The 22,465-nt window shown below is 37.9% G+C and overlaps 1 protein-coding gene across 1 annotated transcript in view; it reads right to left on the bottom strand.

The window, feature by feature from the left end:
• The window catches only part of LOC147171384 (neprilysin-like), a 45,857-nt gene that overhangs the window by 10,965 nt on the left and 12,427 nt on the right, over positions 1-22,465 (bottom strand). Inside the window, exons 4-18 of the mRNA XM_086081456.1 lie at positions 21,345-21,506; positions 8,294-8,374; positions 7,413-7,508; positions 7,229-7,347; positions 7,066-7,134; positions 5,995-6,129; positions 4,595-4,696; positions 4,364-4,500; positions 4,154-4,247; positions 3,950-4,078; positions 2,214-2,312; positions 2,052-2,129; positions 1,823-1,926; positions 1,486-1,544; positions 970-1,089 (exon numbers count right to left, since the gene is read on the bottom strand). Of these exons, the coding sequence (XP_085937582.1) occupies positions 970-1,089; positions 1,486-1,544; positions 1,823-1,926; positions 2,052-2,129; positions 2,214-2,312; positions 3,950-4,078; positions 4,154-4,247; positions 4,364-4,500; positions 4,595-4,696; positions 5,995-6,129; positions 7,066-7,134; positions 7,229-7,347; positions 7,413-7,508; positions 8,294-8,374; positions 21,345-21,506 (1,584 nt within the window). The remainder of the gene's footprint in view (positions 1-969; positions 1,090-1,485; positions 1,545-1,822; positions 1,927-2,051; positions 2,130-2,213; positions 2,313-3,949; positions 4,079-4,153; positions 4,248-4,363; positions 4,501-4,594; positions 4,697-5,994; positions 6,130-7,065; positions 7,135-7,228; positions 7,348-7,412; positions 7,509-8,293; positions 8,375-21,344; positions 21,507-22,465) is intronic.

The raw sequence follows: 22,465 nt of genomic DNA, 5'->3' as shown, positions 1-22,465 counted from the left end.
TGTTCACTTTAAATTAGGGCTGGGCAATAAATCAAATTAATTTGATTAATCGACATTTTAATAATTGAATTGTTGAAAATTTGCTAAATCGTGAAATTGAATTTTGTTTTCTGGATTATTAAAATATTTGTCCTGTTACATCCAAACATTTTGCGCATGAATTATTTTTGAATAAATGAAACCTTCAAAAAAATGTTTATTGGGTTTATTAGATTAAAATCATTATCGTTCTGAATGACTGAAAAAAATGTTTATTTTTATTTTTGGGCCATATCGCTTTCAATTATGAATTTTACTTATGTTTTTCCTTTGTTTTTAGTGTTTTTTCATACAAATATTTACTGTAATTATGAGTTAACTACAGTGTTTGTTTACGTTAGCTTTTCAACTTCCAAATTCAAGTTCCGTCACTTCCATAGCAACTCTGGAGCAAACCACGGACCTTCTGAAAATGAATTTTCCCTTTATGATTCTTCGATTTTAGTATGGTTCTTTCCTAACTGTTGACAAGGTCACACAGACGCATAAGTTTCATGTGTTGCAGTCTCAAAACTCATATACCCAGGTAGCTGGTTGTTATGGCAACAGACAGCTTTGAGAGACGGGATTGTTTAGGGCACATGCATAGTCGCGTTATGCCAAAACCTCAATCTCTCCAGTGTATAGGTCTTGTCCTCATTAAGGTCACAGGTGAGCTGGAGCCTATCCCAGCTGAAAAATCGCATAATAAATCACAATTAAAATATTGAAGGGAAAAATAGGAAGGAGAATTCGATCTCATGTTGGCACTCGCTTTTTTATTGTTCTGCTTTGCTCCTAAAATAAAGACAACACAGGCTCTCCGTTGATGGTCTCACCAAATCATTCTTTCAACTTAATTTCACCGTATTTTTTATCTGCAAACTTCTCGACCTCATGCAGCGGCAATAGCAATACAGCTGCGTAAGAAAAAAAATGACAACAACCTACCGATGTTGTCAAAGCCGTGCATGACCTCGTGGCCGATGACCATGCCTATTCCTCCGTAGTTGAGAGATTTGGCCTGGCCTTTACTGAAGAACGGCGGCTGCAGGATACCAGCAGGGAATACTAACGGCAGACACAAGACAAAGACACTTGCAGACCCAGCAGAAAACACAACATGAACATGAACGTGAATCAGGGTACAGTGGATGAGAACAATCTATTCACCGCTGTTAAAATGCTTTTAGTAAAACCAAGATATTTAATTCCACCTTTAATGCCAGTTATAAACTACAGAACTCAATTGAAAAAAAATATTTTATATTTTTATATAATTCCCAATTTTTTAGAGGGTGTGCAGAATTATGCAAGCACACTATCTAGAATGGATATTTTTACTCCATCCCTGAATTTTCTCTCTCACGTTTTTAATTTTCACAAAAAACAGACATTTGATACGGGTGTGTAGACTTTTGAAATCAACTGTGCGTGTGTGAAAGTGGCATGGCGTAAGTGAAATACTTATGATGTTTTTTCTCCATGAGTAGAAGGCGTTTATGACTGCTGCTCCTGACACCCACCTGAAGACGAGTACAAGAAAAGGACGGTCAACAGTGAATTTATTATTTAGATTTTTCCATGAACCTTTTTGTGCTAACGGCATAGTCGAATCAGAATTACAGTCAATATTTATATACTAGGAAAAAACATTCTATAGGAATTAAAAATAATGTCTCAGTTGACTTAAATAAGGCAAAATAAATCACCATTTTGATGGCTTTCAAATAAAACCATGTCCGGTAAAAAAAAAAGAAGAAAAAAGTAAATACCCCAAAATACGGAATTAATTAAATCTTACTCATCTTTGTTGACTTCCACTCTGAGTTTCTGCAGGACTTTCTTTTTGTTGTAGGCTGTCGTGTGCACGATGTTTTCAAAGAACTCGTCTGCGCTGTAGTTAAGCTAACACCAACACGCAAGCCAGAGCAGCAGTTCAGAAAAATGATATCGCAAGATCGATGTGCAGCCACGATAAAAGCCGATGTGTATCACGTTACTGCAATCGGACAAATTCGGCGAATACTCACGTCTTTGTACTCATCGTTGAGGTATTTATCGTCCATGATGTTGTCAGAGTAGCCGATTTGTTCCCGGATAGCTCGAACCTGAGGAGAGGAGCTGATCAGTCTTCCCAGCGTCGTACACACACGCGCGCACACACACACACAAAAAGGAGCGGTTTTCCATACCTTTTCCTCAGCTGCTTTTTTGGTGACTGCATCCATCCAAGTCAGTTCTTTGAGGTTAGTGATGAAGACATCTCGGATATCTTTAATCATCTCTTCCATCTTGGGTCGAAAGACGCAAGTCAAAGAAGTCACTTATTTATTATTATGTATTTACTTTTCATAAAAGGGTGAGCAACAATGTCAAAACAAGCTCCATAATTACATAATTGGACAAAATAAAAAAGAAACGTAATCTGCATGAAAAAGCCATAAAAAAATGGACAGATGTAGTCAAATGTAATTGTTACAATTAGCACTGAAAAACAACAGCTATAGAGTAATATGAGCTTGACTGAAAGTGTGAAATAGTGGTCCGCCCGGCATGCATTGTAAATCTTCTGACTGTGTGCTTTTTGGTGGGTGCGTGCGTGCGCATTTCTCAAAAATGGCACACACCGTAAATCTTGATGTCATCTTGTGGACCGTATGCCACTCAATCCAATGCATGTGGATCTCAGCCTGTGTGTGTGCGCGCGCGCAATTTTTAGAATTGTACGACCATATGTTAGTAAATAGACGGCAGTCTCAACACACAATGGCGGACAAAGATTGATTTCCCAAGTGATTCACTGGGAAGTCAAAGTCACAATACAGTAGAGTTAAGTGTAATTTAAAAGCACTGCTGCTTTACTACATCAACAACACTGAAACGTTTTATTATACTGTAAAGGCCATAAGTTTCCCTACATATGGTTTCTAACACGTTATTTTTGTTATTGTTTCAGATACCCTTCAAAATCGCATTTGGATTTTCAAAAGGTTAAAGGTTAGGTTTAAAAGCCTAATTGCCTAAAACCCCAACCTCTGTTTGAAAATGTTAGCTGAAACCCGAACTTGTAACCCCAACACATGCTTGAAACCCAAATTTAAGACTTAAAACACCCTAATTTGAAGCTCTAATTCTTGCTTAAAACTCTAAATCTGATTCTAAACCCAGACTTGAAACCCTTATTTAAAACCCTAACCTCTGCTTCCACATCTAATTTAAAAGCCCAACTTGAAACCCTAGCTAAAGCTTGAAATCCTAATAATAAACCTTAACCCAGCCTTAAAACCTTGCACCAGCCATGTTTACTCTAGTTTGAAACCCTAACATTTAAAACCTTAATTTGAAACCCTTGCCCAAGTTTGAAACCCCAATTTGAAACCCTAACCATAGATTAAAACCCTAACCCTAGTTTAGAACCCTAATTTGAACCCCAACTCTAGTTAAAAACCTTCATTTTAAACATTAATCTTAGATTGAAACCCTAACCACAGTTTGGAACCCAAATTTGAAACCCTAACCTCTGCTTGAGCATGTAATTTGAAAACTTAACCAAGGCTTGAAACCCCAACACTGTCCCTAGTTTGAAACCCTAACACTATCTTGAAACCTCAATTTGAAATCTTAAACCAAATTTGAACCCCTAATATGAAATTCTAACCCTGGCTTGAGTACTATAGTGAATTTCAAACCCAACTGTAGGCTCGAAACCCTAATTTTAAACCCCAACCCATGATAAAAACTGTGGCCTGACAACCCAAGCCAGGTTTTGAAACTCCAATTTAAAACCCTAAACCAGGTTTCAAACCCCAATTTGAAGTCCTAACTTCTGCTGAAAAACCCAACCCTGGCTTGAATTTTGAAACCCCGATACAATGGATCTGTCCCAAAGTGTTCGTCAAATGAAATCAAACAAACCAAAAGCACTGACCATCTTTTTGCTGTTATCGGAGAAGGCCTCCTGCACGTACAGCCGCCCTACCGCATTGTACATGGCGCCACTGACAAACACTGCGCACTGACGCCACACCGGTTCCTCTGCCGTCGTGCCGTGCATGGCCTGCAGAGAAATACATCACAACGCATCACGTCTGATGCCGATTCAACAATTTGGATTTTTTCTACTGCGCCATACCTTTTTGAAGGCTTTGGCCGTGTCCCTGTAAGCTTTGCTCAGGTGATCCACTATCTGAGACGCGAAACGCCACATCAAGTAATTCTGCACGTCCCTGCGAGGAGAGGCACGCCGTAAAAAAAAGAAGAAGCTATCATCAATCAATAACGCACAGAGAACCAAAAAAAAATGAAATAAAATGCGTGACCGTGTTTATTCCAAGTTACATACCTCTTTGTATATCGGGCCAGGAGTGGGTTGAGCTTTTTGAAATAGTTGGGGCTTAAGTTTATAACCTCCTCTGTGTCCGTGACAGTGATGTTGACTGTATTCATTATCTGGGTGGTGAAATAACTCCAGTTGAACACCTTCAGGACAAATCCGCCAGAGAGAAGAATACATTAGCAGGAGGATGGAAAGGTGTTAGAGACAATTTATTCCCATTCCGGATAAACGGTTTACCCTCGATTCGACTTCAAGGGTGAAATTGGCGTTGAGCTCGCCAAGTTCCATCCTGTTGTAACGTAACTCTCGATCGTTGGAGACACTTGGGGAATCGTTAGCCTTGGAGAAGAAAAGAAAGAGGTTAAAAGTCAACTCCTCCATTTATCCACCCCCCCCGGTCTCTCTGAACCGTGAGCTGAGCTGCGGTACCGTTCCAGGAACAACAAACATTTCTGGCGCCCTTGAGTTACGTAAATGTCAGCGTTGCAGAGCAGTCGTGGTGGCCTTGTGAATGTCGGCGGTGTAGTGGAGCGCAGGTGAAGTTTGTGCGTGTGTGTGTGTGTGCGTGTGTGTGTGTGACAAAAAAACATTAAGACTGATAAGACAACTATTAAAACTGTTGAGAAAACATTTAGAAATATTTGCAACCCTGAACGAAACCTGGCTTGAAATCAACATTTACTAGCAAACAGGAAGGAAGCTACATTGCTGGCATAGTCAATATGGTGTATCGCTAAAAACAAAATGTTACGAAATTCATGTTTTATATTTGGGAATGAACCATCAATTAAAACGTAAAATCCGTATCTCACTGAGGGTTGAACGTTTGCAATGATAGCGAGTATTGATTTCACGTCAGCATTTGTCAGAGTTTGTTCAAGGCGGCAGTGTTTCCTAAACATTCTCAAAAAGGTTTTAGGGGTTCCCCAAACAGTCTTAATGGTCTTGTCGCAAGGAAATTTTGAACATGCTTGTGACAAGACCAATAAGACTGCTTAGGAAACCATTAAGTCTGTTTTGAGAATGTTTAGGAAGCACTATTACCTTAAACAAACCCTGGCGTGAAATCCACATTCGTTAGTATTACAAATGTTTGCCCCTCAGTGGGATACGGGCTTAAATGTTTATTTCACATCTGGGTTCGTTTAAGTTTACAGCGTTTCTTAAACGTTCTCTAAAGTCTTAATAGTTCTTATTCATTCTCTAAACAGTTTTAATGGTCTTTGTGATAACAAAGACCATTAAAACAGTTTAGAGAACTGTTAAGACTGTTTAGAGAATGTTTAGGAACGCTAAACTGTTTAGAGAACTATTAAGACTGTTTAGAGAATGTTTAGGAACGCTAAACTGTTTAGAGAACTATTAAGACTGTTTAGAGAATGTTTAGGAACATGTTAATTCTCTAAACATTCTTAATAGTTCTCTAAACAGTTTTAAAACTGTTGAATGAATAAGAACTGTTAGGACTGTTTGGAGAACGTTTAAGAAACGCTGCAAACATGAACGAACCCTGATAAAAACTGATGTGAAATCAACATTCTTCAGCGTTGCAAACGTTCACCCCTCAGTGGAGTACGGGCTTACTCAATTTACCTTTCTGCTGGAATATGATCTTAGACTGTGAGTAATGGGCTTACCTCTGCAATGCCCCTCTCCAACTCCATCACCCGGGTCACTTCCTCCCTGATCAGCGTCTCGTTGACGGCCAGACCTCGGTCTGTGCGGATCAGCTTCACCAGGTCAATCGCAAAGAGCTCATAGAGCCGGCACGCCTGTCAAGTGATCCCATCCACGAGCAGGAGTTAATCGAGAGCTCTCATTGATTTACGTTCAACAGACACGGACCAGACGGCGATCGTGCTGTGTGAGTTACGCGCGGACAAAACCCGCGGCCGGTCACAAGCTGTGAGTATGGTCGATTGCTTCCGTCTGAGAGGCCATCAGAAAAGACGGTCTCTTGAGGCCTCCCTGATTTTATGTTTTTTGGATTTGTTGGGGTCTGGATGTTTCTTGGGCTGGGGAGGAGTTCTGGTGGGGGGTGTCTGGTCGGTGCTGGATTTCACCTTCCTTGGTTTTCTTCGGTCCCCTCGGGTCTCCTGGTGTTCGATTTAGGTGAACGGTATGAGATTTTTTTTTTCTAATAGGTTTTCTGGTGAGCTAACAAACACACGCACGCACGCACGCACGCACGCACACACACATACTCACCCACACACACAAAAAAAAAAAAATGTATGTATGTATGTATGTATATATGTATATATGTATGTATATATGTGTATATATATATATATATATATATTTAAAAAAAAAAAAAAAAAAAAAGAGCAATGATGATGACATTTCCGAATGAACAATACTGAGCTCTATAGAAAAAAAAGAAAAGAAGAAAAAAAAAAAAAAAAAAAAAAAAAAAAAAAAAAACAAAAGACGGGAAATAAAAAGATCCCCACAAGGCAAATGTCTCAGTGTTAATCACACATGTGGTCCGAATCGAGAGGCAACCAAATGTTTGTTCTGTTTTGTTTTGCGGCGTTTACGATTTGAAAATTCTACTGCACTGCATTGTTGATTGGAATTCAATTAATTGTTCAGCTACAAATGAGTCATGAAAGCCAGACTTATTGGCCAAATGAGACCAAGGAGCTGTTTTTGTTATGTATCAGTGGACACCATGAAAGAGAAATAAAATAAAACACAACACCCACCTCTTCGTTAGATCCATTACAAGCATGGTCTCCTTTGGACCAGACGCCCAGGCTGTGCTGCTGCTCAAACTGCCAAATAGGAAACGTTTTTGTTTTTTTTTCATAAAGGAGAAAAATCCGGCCTCATGGGTGAGTGGAAGGGGATTAATAATTTCACACATACATGAATGATGTGCGATTTGGAGTCCCGTTCATCAACATCCACATACATGGAGACCAGGAGTGGATTTTGATATTTCACGTTCAACTTAGCTATGACATCCTCCACCCGCCATGTTTTACCTGCCAAAAGAGACTCCATAAGAACATGCGGATGGCACGGGAAGAGAACGCAAGGAGTATTTTACCGTAGTCGGCGTCCCAGTTGTCCATAGCCATGGGCCACTCAAAGACGTCAGGCAGCGTCAGCAGCAAAGGAGAACCTCCCTTTTGCTCAGTTAAACCTTTGGCAATAGCACTTCAATCAGTCCTTTGAAATAGTCATTTGAGAGAGTGGAAAACTACAGGGTTAGGGTTTCAAAGTAGGCTTTCAAACTATGCTTGGGGTTTCGAATTAAGGTTTCAAACTATGGTTAGGGTTTTAATCTAAAATTAGGGTTTAGAACTGGATTTGGGGCTTTAAACTATTGTTAGGTTGTTGTTGGGTTTTGAAACTAGGGTATCAAACTATGGTTAGTGTTTCAAATTAGGGTTTTAAACGAGGGTTAAGGTTTCAAAGTAGGGTTTTAACCTGGGCCTTGGGTTTCAAACTAAGGTTTGGGTTCAAATTTGGTGTTTTAAACTCGAGTTAGGGTTTCAAAGTTGTGTTTTAATTAGAGTCGAAACTTTGGTAGGGTTTTGGTAGGGTTTAAAATTAGGGTTTAAAACTACGGTTGGTGTTTACAATTGGTTTTGAACTAGTTTTTGGGTTTCAAAGCAATGATTCAAATTAGCATTTCAAACTATAGTTCGCATTTCAAATTAAGGTTTCAACTGGAGGTAGGGTTTAAATTTGGGGTTTTAAACTAGGGTTATGGTTTCAAAAAAGGGTTTAAAACTTGGGCTAGGTTCACAAATTAGGGTTTGAGATCAGGGCCATGCACAGGGTCAGTTAACTTTTAATGTCTTCGTTTAAGAATGTATTTCATTGCAGTTAATGACAGCAATTTGTCTGATGTGACACAAATGCTGAATTCTAAATGGGGAAGAAAAATCTAAAATTTGGGATAGCAACAGGTGCCTCACTCACTCTCATTGGTGCAGGACTTGTAGAGGGTCTTCGCCTTGCTGAGAGCTTGCGCTTCGCGCTCCACATTTTTTTCAAGAACACCTATTAAAATGGGAAAAAGGTGACATAAAGCACTAGGGAGACAGTAGACACTGTGTGACAATCTGTAAAATGCCGTTTGGATGATATTTTATTAGTTTGAGCTACCTTGAGGACAGAAAATGTGATTTAAAAAAAACAATACATTTTCAATATATTTTTGGGTTAAAAAGGTAATGAAATGTAATGTACAAAAAAATATGTGCAAAATTATCTATCAATAGAAAAGCAAAATTTTACTTGGCAAGGTGTACCTACATGTACCTATAGAACTTTTTTTTTTTTTTTTTTTTACAATTTAATAAGATACACGATGATAGCTCATTGGGTTTTTTAAAGGTGAAAAAAATGCTTGAAGCAAGCGAAAGGCTCTCACACAAAAGGCACCATGACAGACTAAGGGCGGGTTTTGCGTCAGTGTGATATATATCTGTATAACCTTGGTTGAATTTGAGTTTTACGCCTCCTCAGTAGGGCTGACATTAGATGTAAACATTTTTATTTGATATCAATATTGACGTTTTAGATGAAAAAAAATCAAAACGGGTCGTTCAGTGCACAAGGTCTCGCTTTGCTCGTCAAGGTCAACAAAGTCGTAAGACCACCACTTGAATTTAGCCCGCCCATAGTTCACACCTTTTTTTTGGCCATATGGAGAAAAGTTAGCTTAGCCTCAGGATACGCGGCCTTTATAAGAGGACAGCTCGGGAAAATGAGCGCTATTAAATAGTTAGGTGTAATTGAGGGGGGTTGAGCACGGTTTTAACAGCCTCCGAGACGCGCCAGTGCGTGTATGTTGACTGAGTATTACCGAATTGAAGCCATCATTATTTATGGCAGTTCTGGGCATGCGTAATACCATCCTCAGGAATCCATAACACTGAGTTGATTGGCAAGCACATTCGTAAAGTCACAAATCACAAAATGCGTCTGTGAGTTATTAAAGAAACTCATTTATTATTGAAGGTGGTGACAGACAGTCAAGTTGCAAAGGGAGAATAATTTTTGGGGTAAATTTTCGGAAGTAATTTCCATGCAAAGTTATGTTGGGAAATTTGTATAAATATTCCAAAATGGATATTTATGGAAATTAACTGGGAATTCAGGGTTATTTCATATTTAGTGTCTGTTTTTCTTCCCTCATAAAATCGAACTGAACATTTTTTGGGCTTTATATCTTGTTTAAGCCATTTCTTATGTAAGGATTTAATCTAACGTGCAAAATTTTTTTACACACAGTAACATGATCAATGATTATTTATCAATTTCCGTAGATAAAACTCAAAATAGTGGCTATTTAATATTTAAAAAAACACGTAAAAATTTGATTCCATCCTATTTATTATGAAATTTGTGCAGGCCCAGTCGAGTGAGCGATTATAATATCCAGAGTTCTCTGAACTAAGACTTTTGAAGAACAACGCACGAGAGGACACCCCCGTCAATGACGCAGCCAAGCGACAGGACAAAACAGAACATTACTCACGTCACAGCGGCGACGAGAAGATGAGGACAAACTGCATCGTTTCTTAAAGTCCGTCATTTATCCCCTCTGCACTCATTTGCCTTCGCGGCACCGAAAACACTCTAAATTGAATTCAATATCCAATCAAAAGGTTAATTATTTCCCTTTACTTTACGTTTGCAAGCCTCCGGTGGACTTACCCTACTCATTCCATTTTCATTTGCACTATTTATGTGCTCATTAAATGTTAATGAAGAGGGAGCCTTCGCAGGGGCGCTCGCAGCTAAAGGGCACACATCGTGAGTGTGATCGGATTAGCGAGTGCCTTGGCGCAAGTGTTTAACTACAGCAAGGCTGTACTATAACTCAAACACACGTGCATACATCTTATTCTTATGGGTGTGCTTTTATCTTAGAATGGATTTGATATTTGTTTAAGGTATCCTGTCTGCTTTATACATGGGTGACCATTAGGATTAACCTTGATCATCTTAAATCACTGCCTGAGTTTCGCTGGCCCTTTGCAGTTTTTTTCCCCTCAATATTGTCATTACAATTTATTATGCGATTATTTTTTCAAGGTTCTCGTTGCGTGTATTTTTTTAACACAAGCTATAAATTTGCAGAAATAAAGCAAAGTAACTACTGCACACAGAAACAGCAAATAACATTGAAATTGGCACAAGGGAGCAATACTTAACCCTCCTGTTGGTTTCTCAGGAATGTTCCCGGGTCAATATGACCCGGGCTATCTTTAATGATAAAAACACATCTCAATAATCATTATTAACCACTTTCGTTGCAAATTATTTCAACAACAAGTTTCACCACTATTTGTAGTTCTTTAACTTTGAAATGGGTCAGTTTGACCCGGCCTATGTTTAATGTTCCAAAAGCGCCTTGGTAATAAATTATAACTCATGATTAACAGTTTTAAATAAGGTACAAATATGACCATTTTTATTGTCTGTTGATAAAAAAAAAAATAATAATCATTGTGAAAAACTACTCATTTTATAATGGGTCAACTTGACCCGGGCTATGTTTAATATTCCAAAAGGATTCTGATAAACCTTTTACTGAAAATATGTGAAAGTGAAACATTTTAATCCAGAAGTTTCATAGTAAAAAAAAAAGAAGTTTTTCAAAAAGGGTCAATGTGACCCAGGCTATGTTCCAAAAGCATTCCGATAAACATTTAACATTATAATAGAAAATGTCAAAGTGAACAATTTGAATTGTCTGTCGATGAGACATTTCATAGCAAAAAAAAACAATATTTATACTTTTTCACTCTTAACATGGGTCAATTTGACTAGGAATTTTTAACATTCCAAAACCCGATAAACATTGTTTATAGCTTATTATTCACCGTTTTCATTGTACATATGTCAATGTTGGGTCAGTTTGACCCGATATGTTCCAAAAGATTCCTGTGAAACCTAGTAAGAGCTCCTTAATAACTGTTTTCATTGCAAATATGTCAAATGGAACCGTTATTTTCTGTCGGTGCTTGTATTTGTTCTTTAACTTGAGAGTGTGTCATTTTGACCCGCAACATAGTAAGAGGGTTAAAGGTGAAAATTTAAGTTTGAGTTGAGTTTTGTTTGGTGCACATTAGCATCAGAGAAGGGTTAATGCTAATGTAAAATAAGTTTTACATTGCGATACTATAACCCTGTATGTAATGGATTGAACGCAAACAGTGAGCACCACATGTCAAAGGACAATATATTAGTACCTAAACTCATATATTCTTTATCCTCTGTGAAGAACTACTAATAGTAGTGCCGTACTGATGAGCCAGGAGGAGTTGAAGAAGAATATGTCCATCTGTCTGTCTCATACTGTGTAAATAGGCCAAGTCCGGCACACCAGTGTGATTAAAAAATAATAATAATAAAAAAAAATAATAATAATGTTATTTCACTCATGTCATTACTGTATGTTTTTGCTACTGTATATTATTCTTGATCTTTGGGGATCAAACCACAACAGGCACAGACAACAAAAAAACGTTTTAAATTTTGAGTGAAACATGCACAATACATCTCCTTAAAAAGTCTTCAATCAAAATTAAAACTATTTTTCCAGACTTGAAATATATGCACAATGTCAGCACAACAGCTCATTAAAGTGCATCAGTTCCATCACAGCATGAATAGTTGATGTCGCAGGCAATTATCATTGAGCCCTCAGCGCCTATCACCCGTAAACTTACGACGCCGTTTCATGTATCGCTGCTGTCAGAAGACATGATGTGTTTTGGCAAAATGGCTGCCGAGTGTCAAGGTGACGGCGTGTCTGAAGCCTGAAGTGTGGATTTGCTCCAACTCGCCTCTCGTTGTTTTGTATTCACAGCAAAGAGGAAAACATTGATTTTGGAGCGTTCGCAGGATTGTAAAATGTCCCGTATTGTAGCCAGTACAGTGTTGGCTGAAAAGCCGCGAGCGCAGGGGAAGGTTATATATGACGCTGTAAAAAATATGCCACTACAGCAATATTTTTCAGCATCAACATGGTATTATTTCCAGGCTTCGGCGGGTCTCATACAATGATGCGGCGGGCCGGATATCGCCAACGGCCCTTGAATTTGACATCGAAAACATAAACGATGACATACACTTTGACAGCTCGCCCTAAAAGAGAAATATTTTATAGAGTTCCTTGGTTTTCTTATAACCTCATTGTAGTGGCGAGAAACAACTAAGAGATTTTTTCAGGTATCTGTACTTCACTGCACTAATCCACTTGTCCATGTTTATCTATAAAACGCTCACTGGCAAGACCCACCCTATCTCCACTCTCTGCTCACCATGCGTATTATGCAATAATAAAAGTCTTGCCAGCAAGTGTACGCGCAAAGTCATGCTGACTCTAGCCAGCAAGTGTACGCATAGTGCAATGTGACATCCTGTAAGCAATAATAAAAGTCACCTTATTCATTACAATATCCCCAAAAATATTCCCAAAATGTTAGTGAAGGATACTGAACATGATTGCTGCACCTGTTTTTAGCCGGTCATAAACATTTTACTATATGAGATAATGTCATATATTATGCAAATATGTAACAATATCAAATTGTACCGTTTGTTGTGTATGTGCTACTTCTTGCCATCTCGCCAGCAAGTGTACGCGTAAAACCGTGTTGACTCTCGCCAGCAAGTGTATGCATAGTGCAATGGATTTCGGTGACAGGTCTGTGCATTATACTGTCTAATTTTCTGTCTCGCTTGGTGGGATACATATAGTATCTTTTACATACGTGAGTTTCCGGAAGTTATTTTTTCAAAATATTTTTATTTTATTTTAAACGGTAACAAGCGGTTAAGAACATGGATGGTTTGAAATTATTTAAATTAGTTTTTTGAGTGAAGTGAAGAGAAAAAAAAGGGTTGTCGGGATTCTCACTATTTTCTCAGAATTCTGACTTTAAAGTGAAAATTCTGACTTGAATCACTTTAATCTCAGAATTCTCACTTTGTGATGTAGAGCTGAATGGTGGGGGAGGTCAGAAAGTCAGAATTCTAAGAATAAAGTGAGAATTCTGAGATTAAAGTGAGAATTCAGACTTTAGAGTGAGAATACTGAAATTAAAGTCAGAATTAAAGTGAGAATTCTGAGAATTAAGTGAGAATTCTCAAGTCAGAAATCTAAGAATAAAATCAGAATTTCCACTTTAAAGTCAGAATTCTGACTTTAAAGTCAAAATGCTGAGAGTAAAGTCAAAATCCTGCCAACCTTTTTTTTCCTCTTCACTTCACTCAAAAAACTCATTTAAATAATTTTTTTGAACTTGAAATATTTTTAGTGGGACTGTCAATCGCTTGCATGTTTTCACTATTCCTGCCAGATCTTGGGGTCCCTGCACTCGCAATTAAAAAGTTAAATTTCCACAATATGTACCCTTAAATGCTGCACAACGCTACTGCGGCGTAAAGCGAAAATGAAAAGGAGTCCGTTTTCCATCTGACAAATTAGAATCAGCACCTTCATCACGCCGCCCCCTTACGTTTGCCACTTTGATACTTAATGGCCACGCGCTGAGAGGTTAACAGTCACGCCGCCCACAGCCTCAATCATTGCCGGCCTTTTAACATGCGGGGGGGAGAACAATGCGAGGCATTTACAAGCAAAGCACTTTGCTGTGGTGCAGCCTCCAGCTTTGAACTGTCCAGGGGTTCGTCCAAGCAACAAGAAAGGGGCATGTGGCGGTTCACAGGCAGACGTCAGCAGATAAATACAGACTTACTATTTGGTAAAGATGACATTTTTTGGACTAATAAGGGTCAGAGTATGCACAAACATGTACACTGCATTTAAACCGGTTACACTAATATAGTGTTTAGAATGATTCAATTGTTAATCATTTTACAAGCTCACTATGAACTGTAAACTCCTGTGACGACACACTCGTTTTACAAACAAAACAAAACAAAAAACAATAACAGTCATTTCTTCTACAATAAGGTCCGCTCGTAAAATCTGCTGTCATAAACTATATATTACTAATAAAATATTTGTGTATAAAATAAATAAATGTATGCTCACTATTTAAACTACTTTGACCTATTATGGCTCTTGATAATACAATTGCGTTTGCTTATTTGTGTTTATTAGTTAAACAAACACATTTCTAAATAACGCATCATAAATAAACATTTAACTAGCTGCTCCACAATAAGCAGGGACATCATTTGGCAAGGTCCGTAATAGTTATCTATTTTACAATAAAGCTTGCTTATAATGTGCTTAAGTGTCTGAATTATTAATCATGATGTTATAATCCATTCATAAATTATTCCTAAACCTTCATAAATAAGATAAGTTGGCGCAAGGCTAGTTAGCAATTCTCCAATAAGGGTGTGCTAATAAAAGATTTATTGTAGATTTACTATGACTCATTAATAAAATATTTTGTTTTAAATTAAATTTTTAATACTGTATGTACTTTTTTATTTGGCTGGATTGAACTATACTGACAATGTATGGTTATTCCATATTCTAAATTTAATATATTTATATTTATTTATTATAATTTCATAAAGGTAGATGTAGTCACACTTGTAAAATAAAATTATATTGTCACGTAATGGTGATCGTTTTCTACAAGAAGAGCACACTAAGCAACGCTGTAATAATTAAGTTATAAAGCATTTATAACGCAGGTACAACAGTTTGTGTGTGTGACACTTTATACCTATTCTGTCAAATGTCAACAACATCTCAATTTTATAACAAGTGATGACCATTAACAGCTAGCAAGGCAGTGGCGCAAGGTAGGCTCACAATTTGGCAAGCAAACGGGGTCACGCTCATAAATCTCACTAAACTTATCAACAATGAGTTTTTAAACCACGTTCATAAGGCAATCCTGTATTTGTTGATGGACATGGTCGAATCGGACTTGAAAACAGCATCTTTGCCAACTTCCACACACAAAAATAAACACGAACATGTGTGTGTATAGATCATGTCTGCCGAGGCCGACAGCGTGACAGAATGATGCTTGTGATGTGGCTTTGAGCTGCTGATGAGCTCCATGTATGGGAGAAAAAGAATACATTTCAAGGGGGTCTTCTGGGGTTTTCTCCCCCCCGGTTTTATTTCTCCGCAGGCTGACAGCAAATATGAAAAACACGCAAAAATTATGCCAATTTAAGACAGGCCACGTGCCTAAATGCGCTAGCAAGATTACTCGACCGGTGTTGAGCAATGTTTACTTGTGCTTATTCTCCGCCTTCCCCGTGTGATCTTATGCGTGTTAATTTAAGGCAACCATGCGGAGAAGAGCAACAGATTATCTTTGTTTGCTATGAAAACAAAATGCTTATTGAGTTAATGTGCTCCATTTGTACATATTTACTACGCTAAACAGACTGGCCTTTTGAGCCGTTACAGCTCATCCCGCGGCAAATTAGTGACGGGGAGCTGAAGCCGGAATTTCATTTGAGCACTTTAGGCACGATACTTTACAATTTATCAATATGCGCTTTTACCACTAAAAGTGCCCACTGAAGAAAGCACAGAAGCATTCAAATTGTCTGCATTAATGTCCTTAAATTGCATATGAATGTTGTGTTGAGCTGCAGAACTAAAGCACTGACTCTTTGTTCTTCAAAATGATATTTCATTCTGTGACCACAGTCATAACTCAAAACATTTGTATCATATATCATTCTTCCGCACTGAAATCAATGGAAATGCCATTCAAAAATAACCAGCCTACCCCCCAAAAAAACAAAAACAATTTGTAGTGTCTGTGATGCACATTTTAAGAAATGTAGTGCTCTATAACATTGTAATTTGAAAAAAAACATAGTAATTACATAATTAAACAGAACAAACACCATGAATGAGACACATTTTTTGCTTCACTTCATTAGCTATTGTGCTGCTCCTTCTCAGTTGTCTTTCACAGAGAATAAAGAATATGTATATATATATATATATATATATATATATATATATATATATATATATATATATATATATATATATATATATATATATATATACATTTTGCCACCATAAAATTTAATTTTCCATGAAAATTGGCGGTGAAGTATTTTTTTTTTAATTTTGAAAAATATTGAAAAATTATTTGTGAATAGGTGAAAAAAATTACACCCATAAAATGTCATTTCCCATGAAAAATAGAGGTCAAATATAAAAAAAAAAAATGTTTAAAAAATATTGAAGAATAATCAGGGAATAGGTGCCGAAAAAAAAAAAACTAATATAATTTCATTTTCCATGAAAATTTGAGGTCAAATATTTTTTTAGAAATGTTGAAAAATATTGAAAAATTATCTGTGAATAGGTGAGTCCGCAGGTGCCCAACCGCAAATATGCAGTGGTCCACTGTAGGACCTGATAGATTAATTTGCCTGATTTAATTGTTTTTAGGTCTTTTAAAATCAGATAAAATCGTGCACAACTGTAGGCACAAAAAACTATTGATTTTTGCCGCTTGTTGCAATTGGCAATCTTTTATTATTTACACATTCCTAACTGCCCTCCAAGTAAAAAATGTTGTACATTCTGTTTGTTAATTATTAGAGTCCATGTATTGTCACTTCAACCACTGAGATCTTTTGGGCGACTTCAGAGTCGTATTTTACCGGAATAACCAATTCTTTATACGTTCCACTGAACTGTTCATTCAGAAAGAGAGTGACTTTCATCTGTTGAAGACATTATTCCACCCACACACGCAATCTAATACTACCAGGGAGAATTTTAAGTACGGATGTTTATGCTTAGATGTAATCATCCAATCTGTAAAATACCGCACACGTTTGTGTTTTTGATATTCTGTCTCCCTCAAGGCTGTCCAGATTGCACAGATAAAGTGCAACGAGACACGCTTTGCCTTTTCCTTCCGCTTTAAGCAGAGAATAAAATGTAAGATTTCACAAGTGAGAGTCTTAATCACAAGACCTTCAGTACTAGTTCATTGCTTGCGACTTTTTGACGAACCTCAAATAAATGTTTGCTGTTCTAGTAGGCTTTTCCTGGCCATTTCTTTTGCTTTTTACCAGAAATCAGAATGTTTTGTGGTAACACTGACTGCTATTTTGAACTGTCAATATTTCCTTCAATATTGTCTATGGCCCCATTTTCAGCTGAAGAAAAACTGCCCCAAGCATGATGCAAACACCACCTTGTTTCAAAGGTGTTCTTTTGAGGTTGTGCACGGTTATGTTTTCTCCAAACATACCTTTTGGAACTACGACCAAAAAGTTCAACCTTGGTTTCACTGAACCATAACAAAATCTCCCAAACACATGGAAAAATATGTGATGCTATGCAAATGCTAATGCTAACAACAACAGCACTAATCACAGAGGACACACATAATTGTGTGTCTTGAGATTTCAAACATGCTAGAAATTCATCCAAACGCCTGATTGGGAGCTGGCAATCGCTCCTAATCCTTTCATCAATATTAATGGGAAATTGAAAGAATGTGTGCCAAAGCTAAACAAAAAAAAGTTTTTTACTGTACAGCAGAAGTGGGATTAAGTTACACATGCAAATTGCAAGTAGTCTCAAATCTTAACAATGCATCTTATTCCCACATTACAGTGGAGGAAAAAAGTCAAGTAAATCGAGTTAATTCAGCCGGACCTACCACATTAAATATGGAGGTTGCGCTAATATAGCGCCGCAACACGTCATCCTACTCAAGGCAGTGTCTACATACATATTAAACATACTGTATCTATGCTAACACACATTCACAGTTGCTGTTTTTTAACGGTATACTTTACAATCTTCGTATTGTACATAACTTTATAGTATTCTCAGTTAAATGCAACTGACATGAAGTTTAGCTAATGTTTGAACCACTATTGGTTAGCTAAACAGTGAAGCTAACTTCACTAGCTTGCCGGCCTCAGTAGGTTTTCGTACTGACTGATGCTGTCAGATGTTGTAGTTGCTATCATTGACATGTAAACCTTGTATGCCTTTGTCTTTTCCTGATTTTATCAAGAAATGAATAACAACTTTGAAGCTCCCACTGTGATACTTGTTTAATTGGGTGACCTTTGCACTCCACTTCACCAGTGGCCTGGGTTGCCAGGTTTGCGGCGTGCGTGACACAAAAAAAAAGTAATAAAAATTTCTGTAAAAAATAAATTAATAAAGGTACACTAAAAGAAAAAAATAATAATCTGATGTATACAGATTACATACTTCAGAGTCTTAGCCAAGCAAATCACAGGTCTGAAAATTGGCCACTCGAGTCTGAATGGAGTCATGTGACACAATTCACCCCACCTCTGCTGCGCAAGCAATGTTTTACATCTAAATATTCTTCATTATCAAAGATCAAGTGTAACATTAAGCTAACCACAGATGGAAAACATTTGAAGCCCAATTGATGCTGAGTGATGGCTGTGGTAATGAAGCTAATGACATTTCAGCTGCATGTCATTCAGAGCGCTAATGCTAAAAACAACACTAACCACAAAGTAACACGTTTAATTATGTGTGTCTTGAAATTTCAGTCAACTCTGAAATTCATCCCGTCACCATATGCTTGCCAATTGATACTTGTCCACTCATTAATACAAATGGAAATAGAAATGCTGTAATCAAATCTGAAGGCAAACTATCATAAAACTGTTAACTAAACAGAAAAAAAGGCCATTAGCTGTATTCCGTTACCCTGTTGATAAAAACAAGCTGACTGACTTTTGATAACAAGTGACAAGATTTCAGCCACCTGAGGATTCAGAATGCTAACCCTAAAAACAACGCTAACCACAAAGCACCGCACTTCTGTTGATTATGTGTGTTTTGATCCGTATCCAAATTTCAGAGCGGCCAGAAATTAATCGGATTGGCAGCATACTTTCAGCTTCAGTGGGAAGAAAGTTAGTCCTCCAGGCGGTTGGCTCCACACCGACTGCAAATTGACAGCAGTGACCTCGATGCCGCCGGAACGATCCTCTCACTTACAAGCACTGCACGTCATAAGGTGAGGAAGAATGTAACACGAGCCTGTTTGTATCCGCTGCCCTGAAAAAGACACGCGCTGATCCAGCCTGTGGTGGAGTCCTCCGAGCTCACTCAGCGGATCTGCCAAACTCGCCCGGCATTTGTGGCAGCTACGGAGTTTCACGTCCTGAATTAACGGCCGCTTTAGTTACAAGAATGAGTGGACTCCTCATCTTCTTTTCCATATTTATGTTTGAACGCCATGTGTGACTTAGTTTGGAGGTTTGAAATTTCGAAACCGGCACAGAAGGCCTCCTTGGATCTTGTTGGATTTACACTTGCAGTGCCATATTCAGATTTAACAGCTACTGTACATTCGATTTTTTATTGCTTGTAAATTTCAAGTGGCAAAGTTACGGAAATTTTTGACTTTCGGGTAAAATTGCAGCATGAATCTTAACACTACGCACAATATAGCATTTACAGATCATAGTCCATGGGTCCTGTGGCTTTATCATGTTGTTTCATTAACCAAATACTGGAAAAAGTATAACTTTACTATAGGGCCCAACCAAACCAAGTAAACCGAAATTTCCGACGCTGTGAAAGTAACCTGAATGCCACATTTTTCTTGCGTAGCATTAGCAACTAGCAAGTCTGTAGCGTATGTTATTCTGGTTATTTTGTTGTCCCCCAAGCGCCTTTTAAGATGTTTAATGACATCCCAGTTGGCATTAACTGTAAAACTAAACACATGATAATAGGAATAACATTCACTGTATATTTAAATACAAAACATGCTTTGTTTTAAAAACATCGCTACCCTAGCGCTAATACTAAAAGAAGGGAGGATCCCATTCAAATGCTAACCGGAAGTTAGCATCGACTTCGGGAGTGTTACGTTCATAAATAACGAATATTCACATACAAATGGTGTGTGAACACATACCCACAGGTAAGATAACACTACGCAAAGGCACAAACTCACCCCAACGTGTGAAAAACTAGTTATTTTAATAGAATTGAATCGTAACTTTCTTCTTTCTTTCGGCCTACAAAAAAATGCATATCGGCCGGGCCCTACTTTACTTTTGTGGTTTTTCACTCACTGGAAATGTGCCCATTATTTTACAACATTGTATTTCGTTTTAGAAATTCACTGGCCTGCCTAGCCAATCAGAGATGTCGATAAGACTGCGATATCCGTCTTGACCAATGAGAAGTTCCTCACTTCCTGTTTGAACATTAAGCCACTGCGTCACGCCAATGTTTTTCTCCTGTGATGCATGCAATATAAAAAATAATAGGACCAACCAACAAACTATAATAACTTTGCTGTCTGATGTGCAAGCCACTATGCTCCCCTTGATTCATGATTCTCAAATGAGATTTTGAAGTCTCTCAGGTGCCGCAACATCGACAGAACAAGTTTGGATTATTTTTCTTGCATTTGCTGCTTGTGGTTAGGCAGAGCTTATAGGATTGACAAACTATGGATTGATGGCTTTGTGCCTTTATTGGTAGGAACAGGGGCGAATGAAAAAAAACCCTACAATGTCCAATTGTGCAACGGATCCACAGTGCATACTGTATACAGTACATTCATTTGACAGTAGAATCATTGTTTGTTTAAATATACAATAAACATTGAATGAGGAATTTAGGTGGGTGAGACAATCAGTGAATCTTAATCTTAACTGAATGTGTTTCTCTGATCAACAATACACAAAATGAACATTAATTAATGAATTAATTCAGCAGAATGCGATATCATGTCTGCCTGACAAGTCTGAGGTTCAGGGTTCGAAACTTGTTTTGTATGTTTTCGCACATGCTCGCATGTTTTTTGCATGCTAGGTTCTCAATCATCCATAGGTGTGAATTCCCATCCCACAAAATCAGCTAAACTGGGCTCCAGCTAATGCTAATTAGCACATAGAAAATCAACGAATGGATAATCAATAAATAAACACCGTTTTTCTCCGTCCATAATTTGTATTGCGGCCTTTATGAGTGCTTGTGTTTGAGTGTGCATATCTGTGAACAGACGCTGACCTTTGAGAACGACCGCCAGTTCATCTTGCAGGATGCCAAAGGTGCTGTATCGCGAGCTGGTTTCGGGGATAATGTTCTTTTTGAGCCATCCCCCGCAGGCGTATTGGTAGAAGTTATCGCAAGGATCCACGCTGGCGTCCATGTTCTCAATCAGGCGAGCCGCTGCACGACAAAAAAAGAAAATGTATGAAAATAAAAAACACAAAGACTTGTATTCATGAGACTCAACCTGATGCAGATTAGAACCAGGGGCAGACTTACAATTAGGCCTCTGAGAGGTCTGTGGGGCCCCACACGTTTCATAAAAATTGATTCAGAAAGAAATTCTCTTTGATTTAAGCAATTATTATTGTTTTGGTCTTGATTCATTTGCTTAAAAAAACACATCAAAATGTTTATCTATCATGATCATTCCATCTTCTTCTAGCGCATGCGTAAGTTTTTCTCGGATTTTCTATTCTTCTCATTTCCAGCTCCTGATCATAAAACGGTCATTGCAGTACACAGAGGTGGAGGGGCCACAAATGACTAAAAAAACAAACAAACTCTGACTTCAACTGCATGACTTGAAAATATTAGCCTGCTTACATTTGACTGAATTTTTAAGCACCATTTGTTCTGTTTTTGAAAGTGGCAATAGTATGTTATATGTGACCTCAATAGTCTAAACATGACATTCTGATTAATATTACATTTGTGTAATAAGAGTTATACGGCAAAATCCAGCCATTTTTACCCATCTCAGGGGGCGGCCATTTTGCCACTTGCTGTCGACTGAAGATGACATCACAGTTGCTCAGGGCTCAGGCAACGACCAATCACAGCTCACCAGTTTTCTGAAGCTGAGCTGCGATTGGTCGTCACCTAAGACCTGAGCAACTGTGATGTCATTTTACAAAATGGCCGCCCTCTGATATTGATAATAACTGCTGGATTTTGCTGCTTAACTCATATTCCACTAACGCAATATTAACCAAAATACCGTATTTAGACTAGTGGGGCTGCATAGAAAATATTATCGTCAAGAAATAATTTTTTGGGTTGACTTCCCCTTTAATGCGGGGAGCCACCAAAGTAAACATTCATCACATGTTGTTCTTATTAAGACAGTACCATCAACA

This window comes from Leptonotus elevatus, chromosome 7 (assembly GCF_054856555.1).
Source record: "Leptonotus elevatus isolate MCC_2025b chromosome 7, RoL_Lele_1.0, whole genome shotgun sequence".
Lineage (NCBI taxonomy): Eukaryota > Metazoa > Chordata > Actinopteri > Syngnathiformes > Syngnathidae > Leptonotus > Leptonotus elevatus.
Note: the sequence above shows the minus strand (reverse complement) of the source record. Positions and strands in the feature narration are given on the sequence as shown.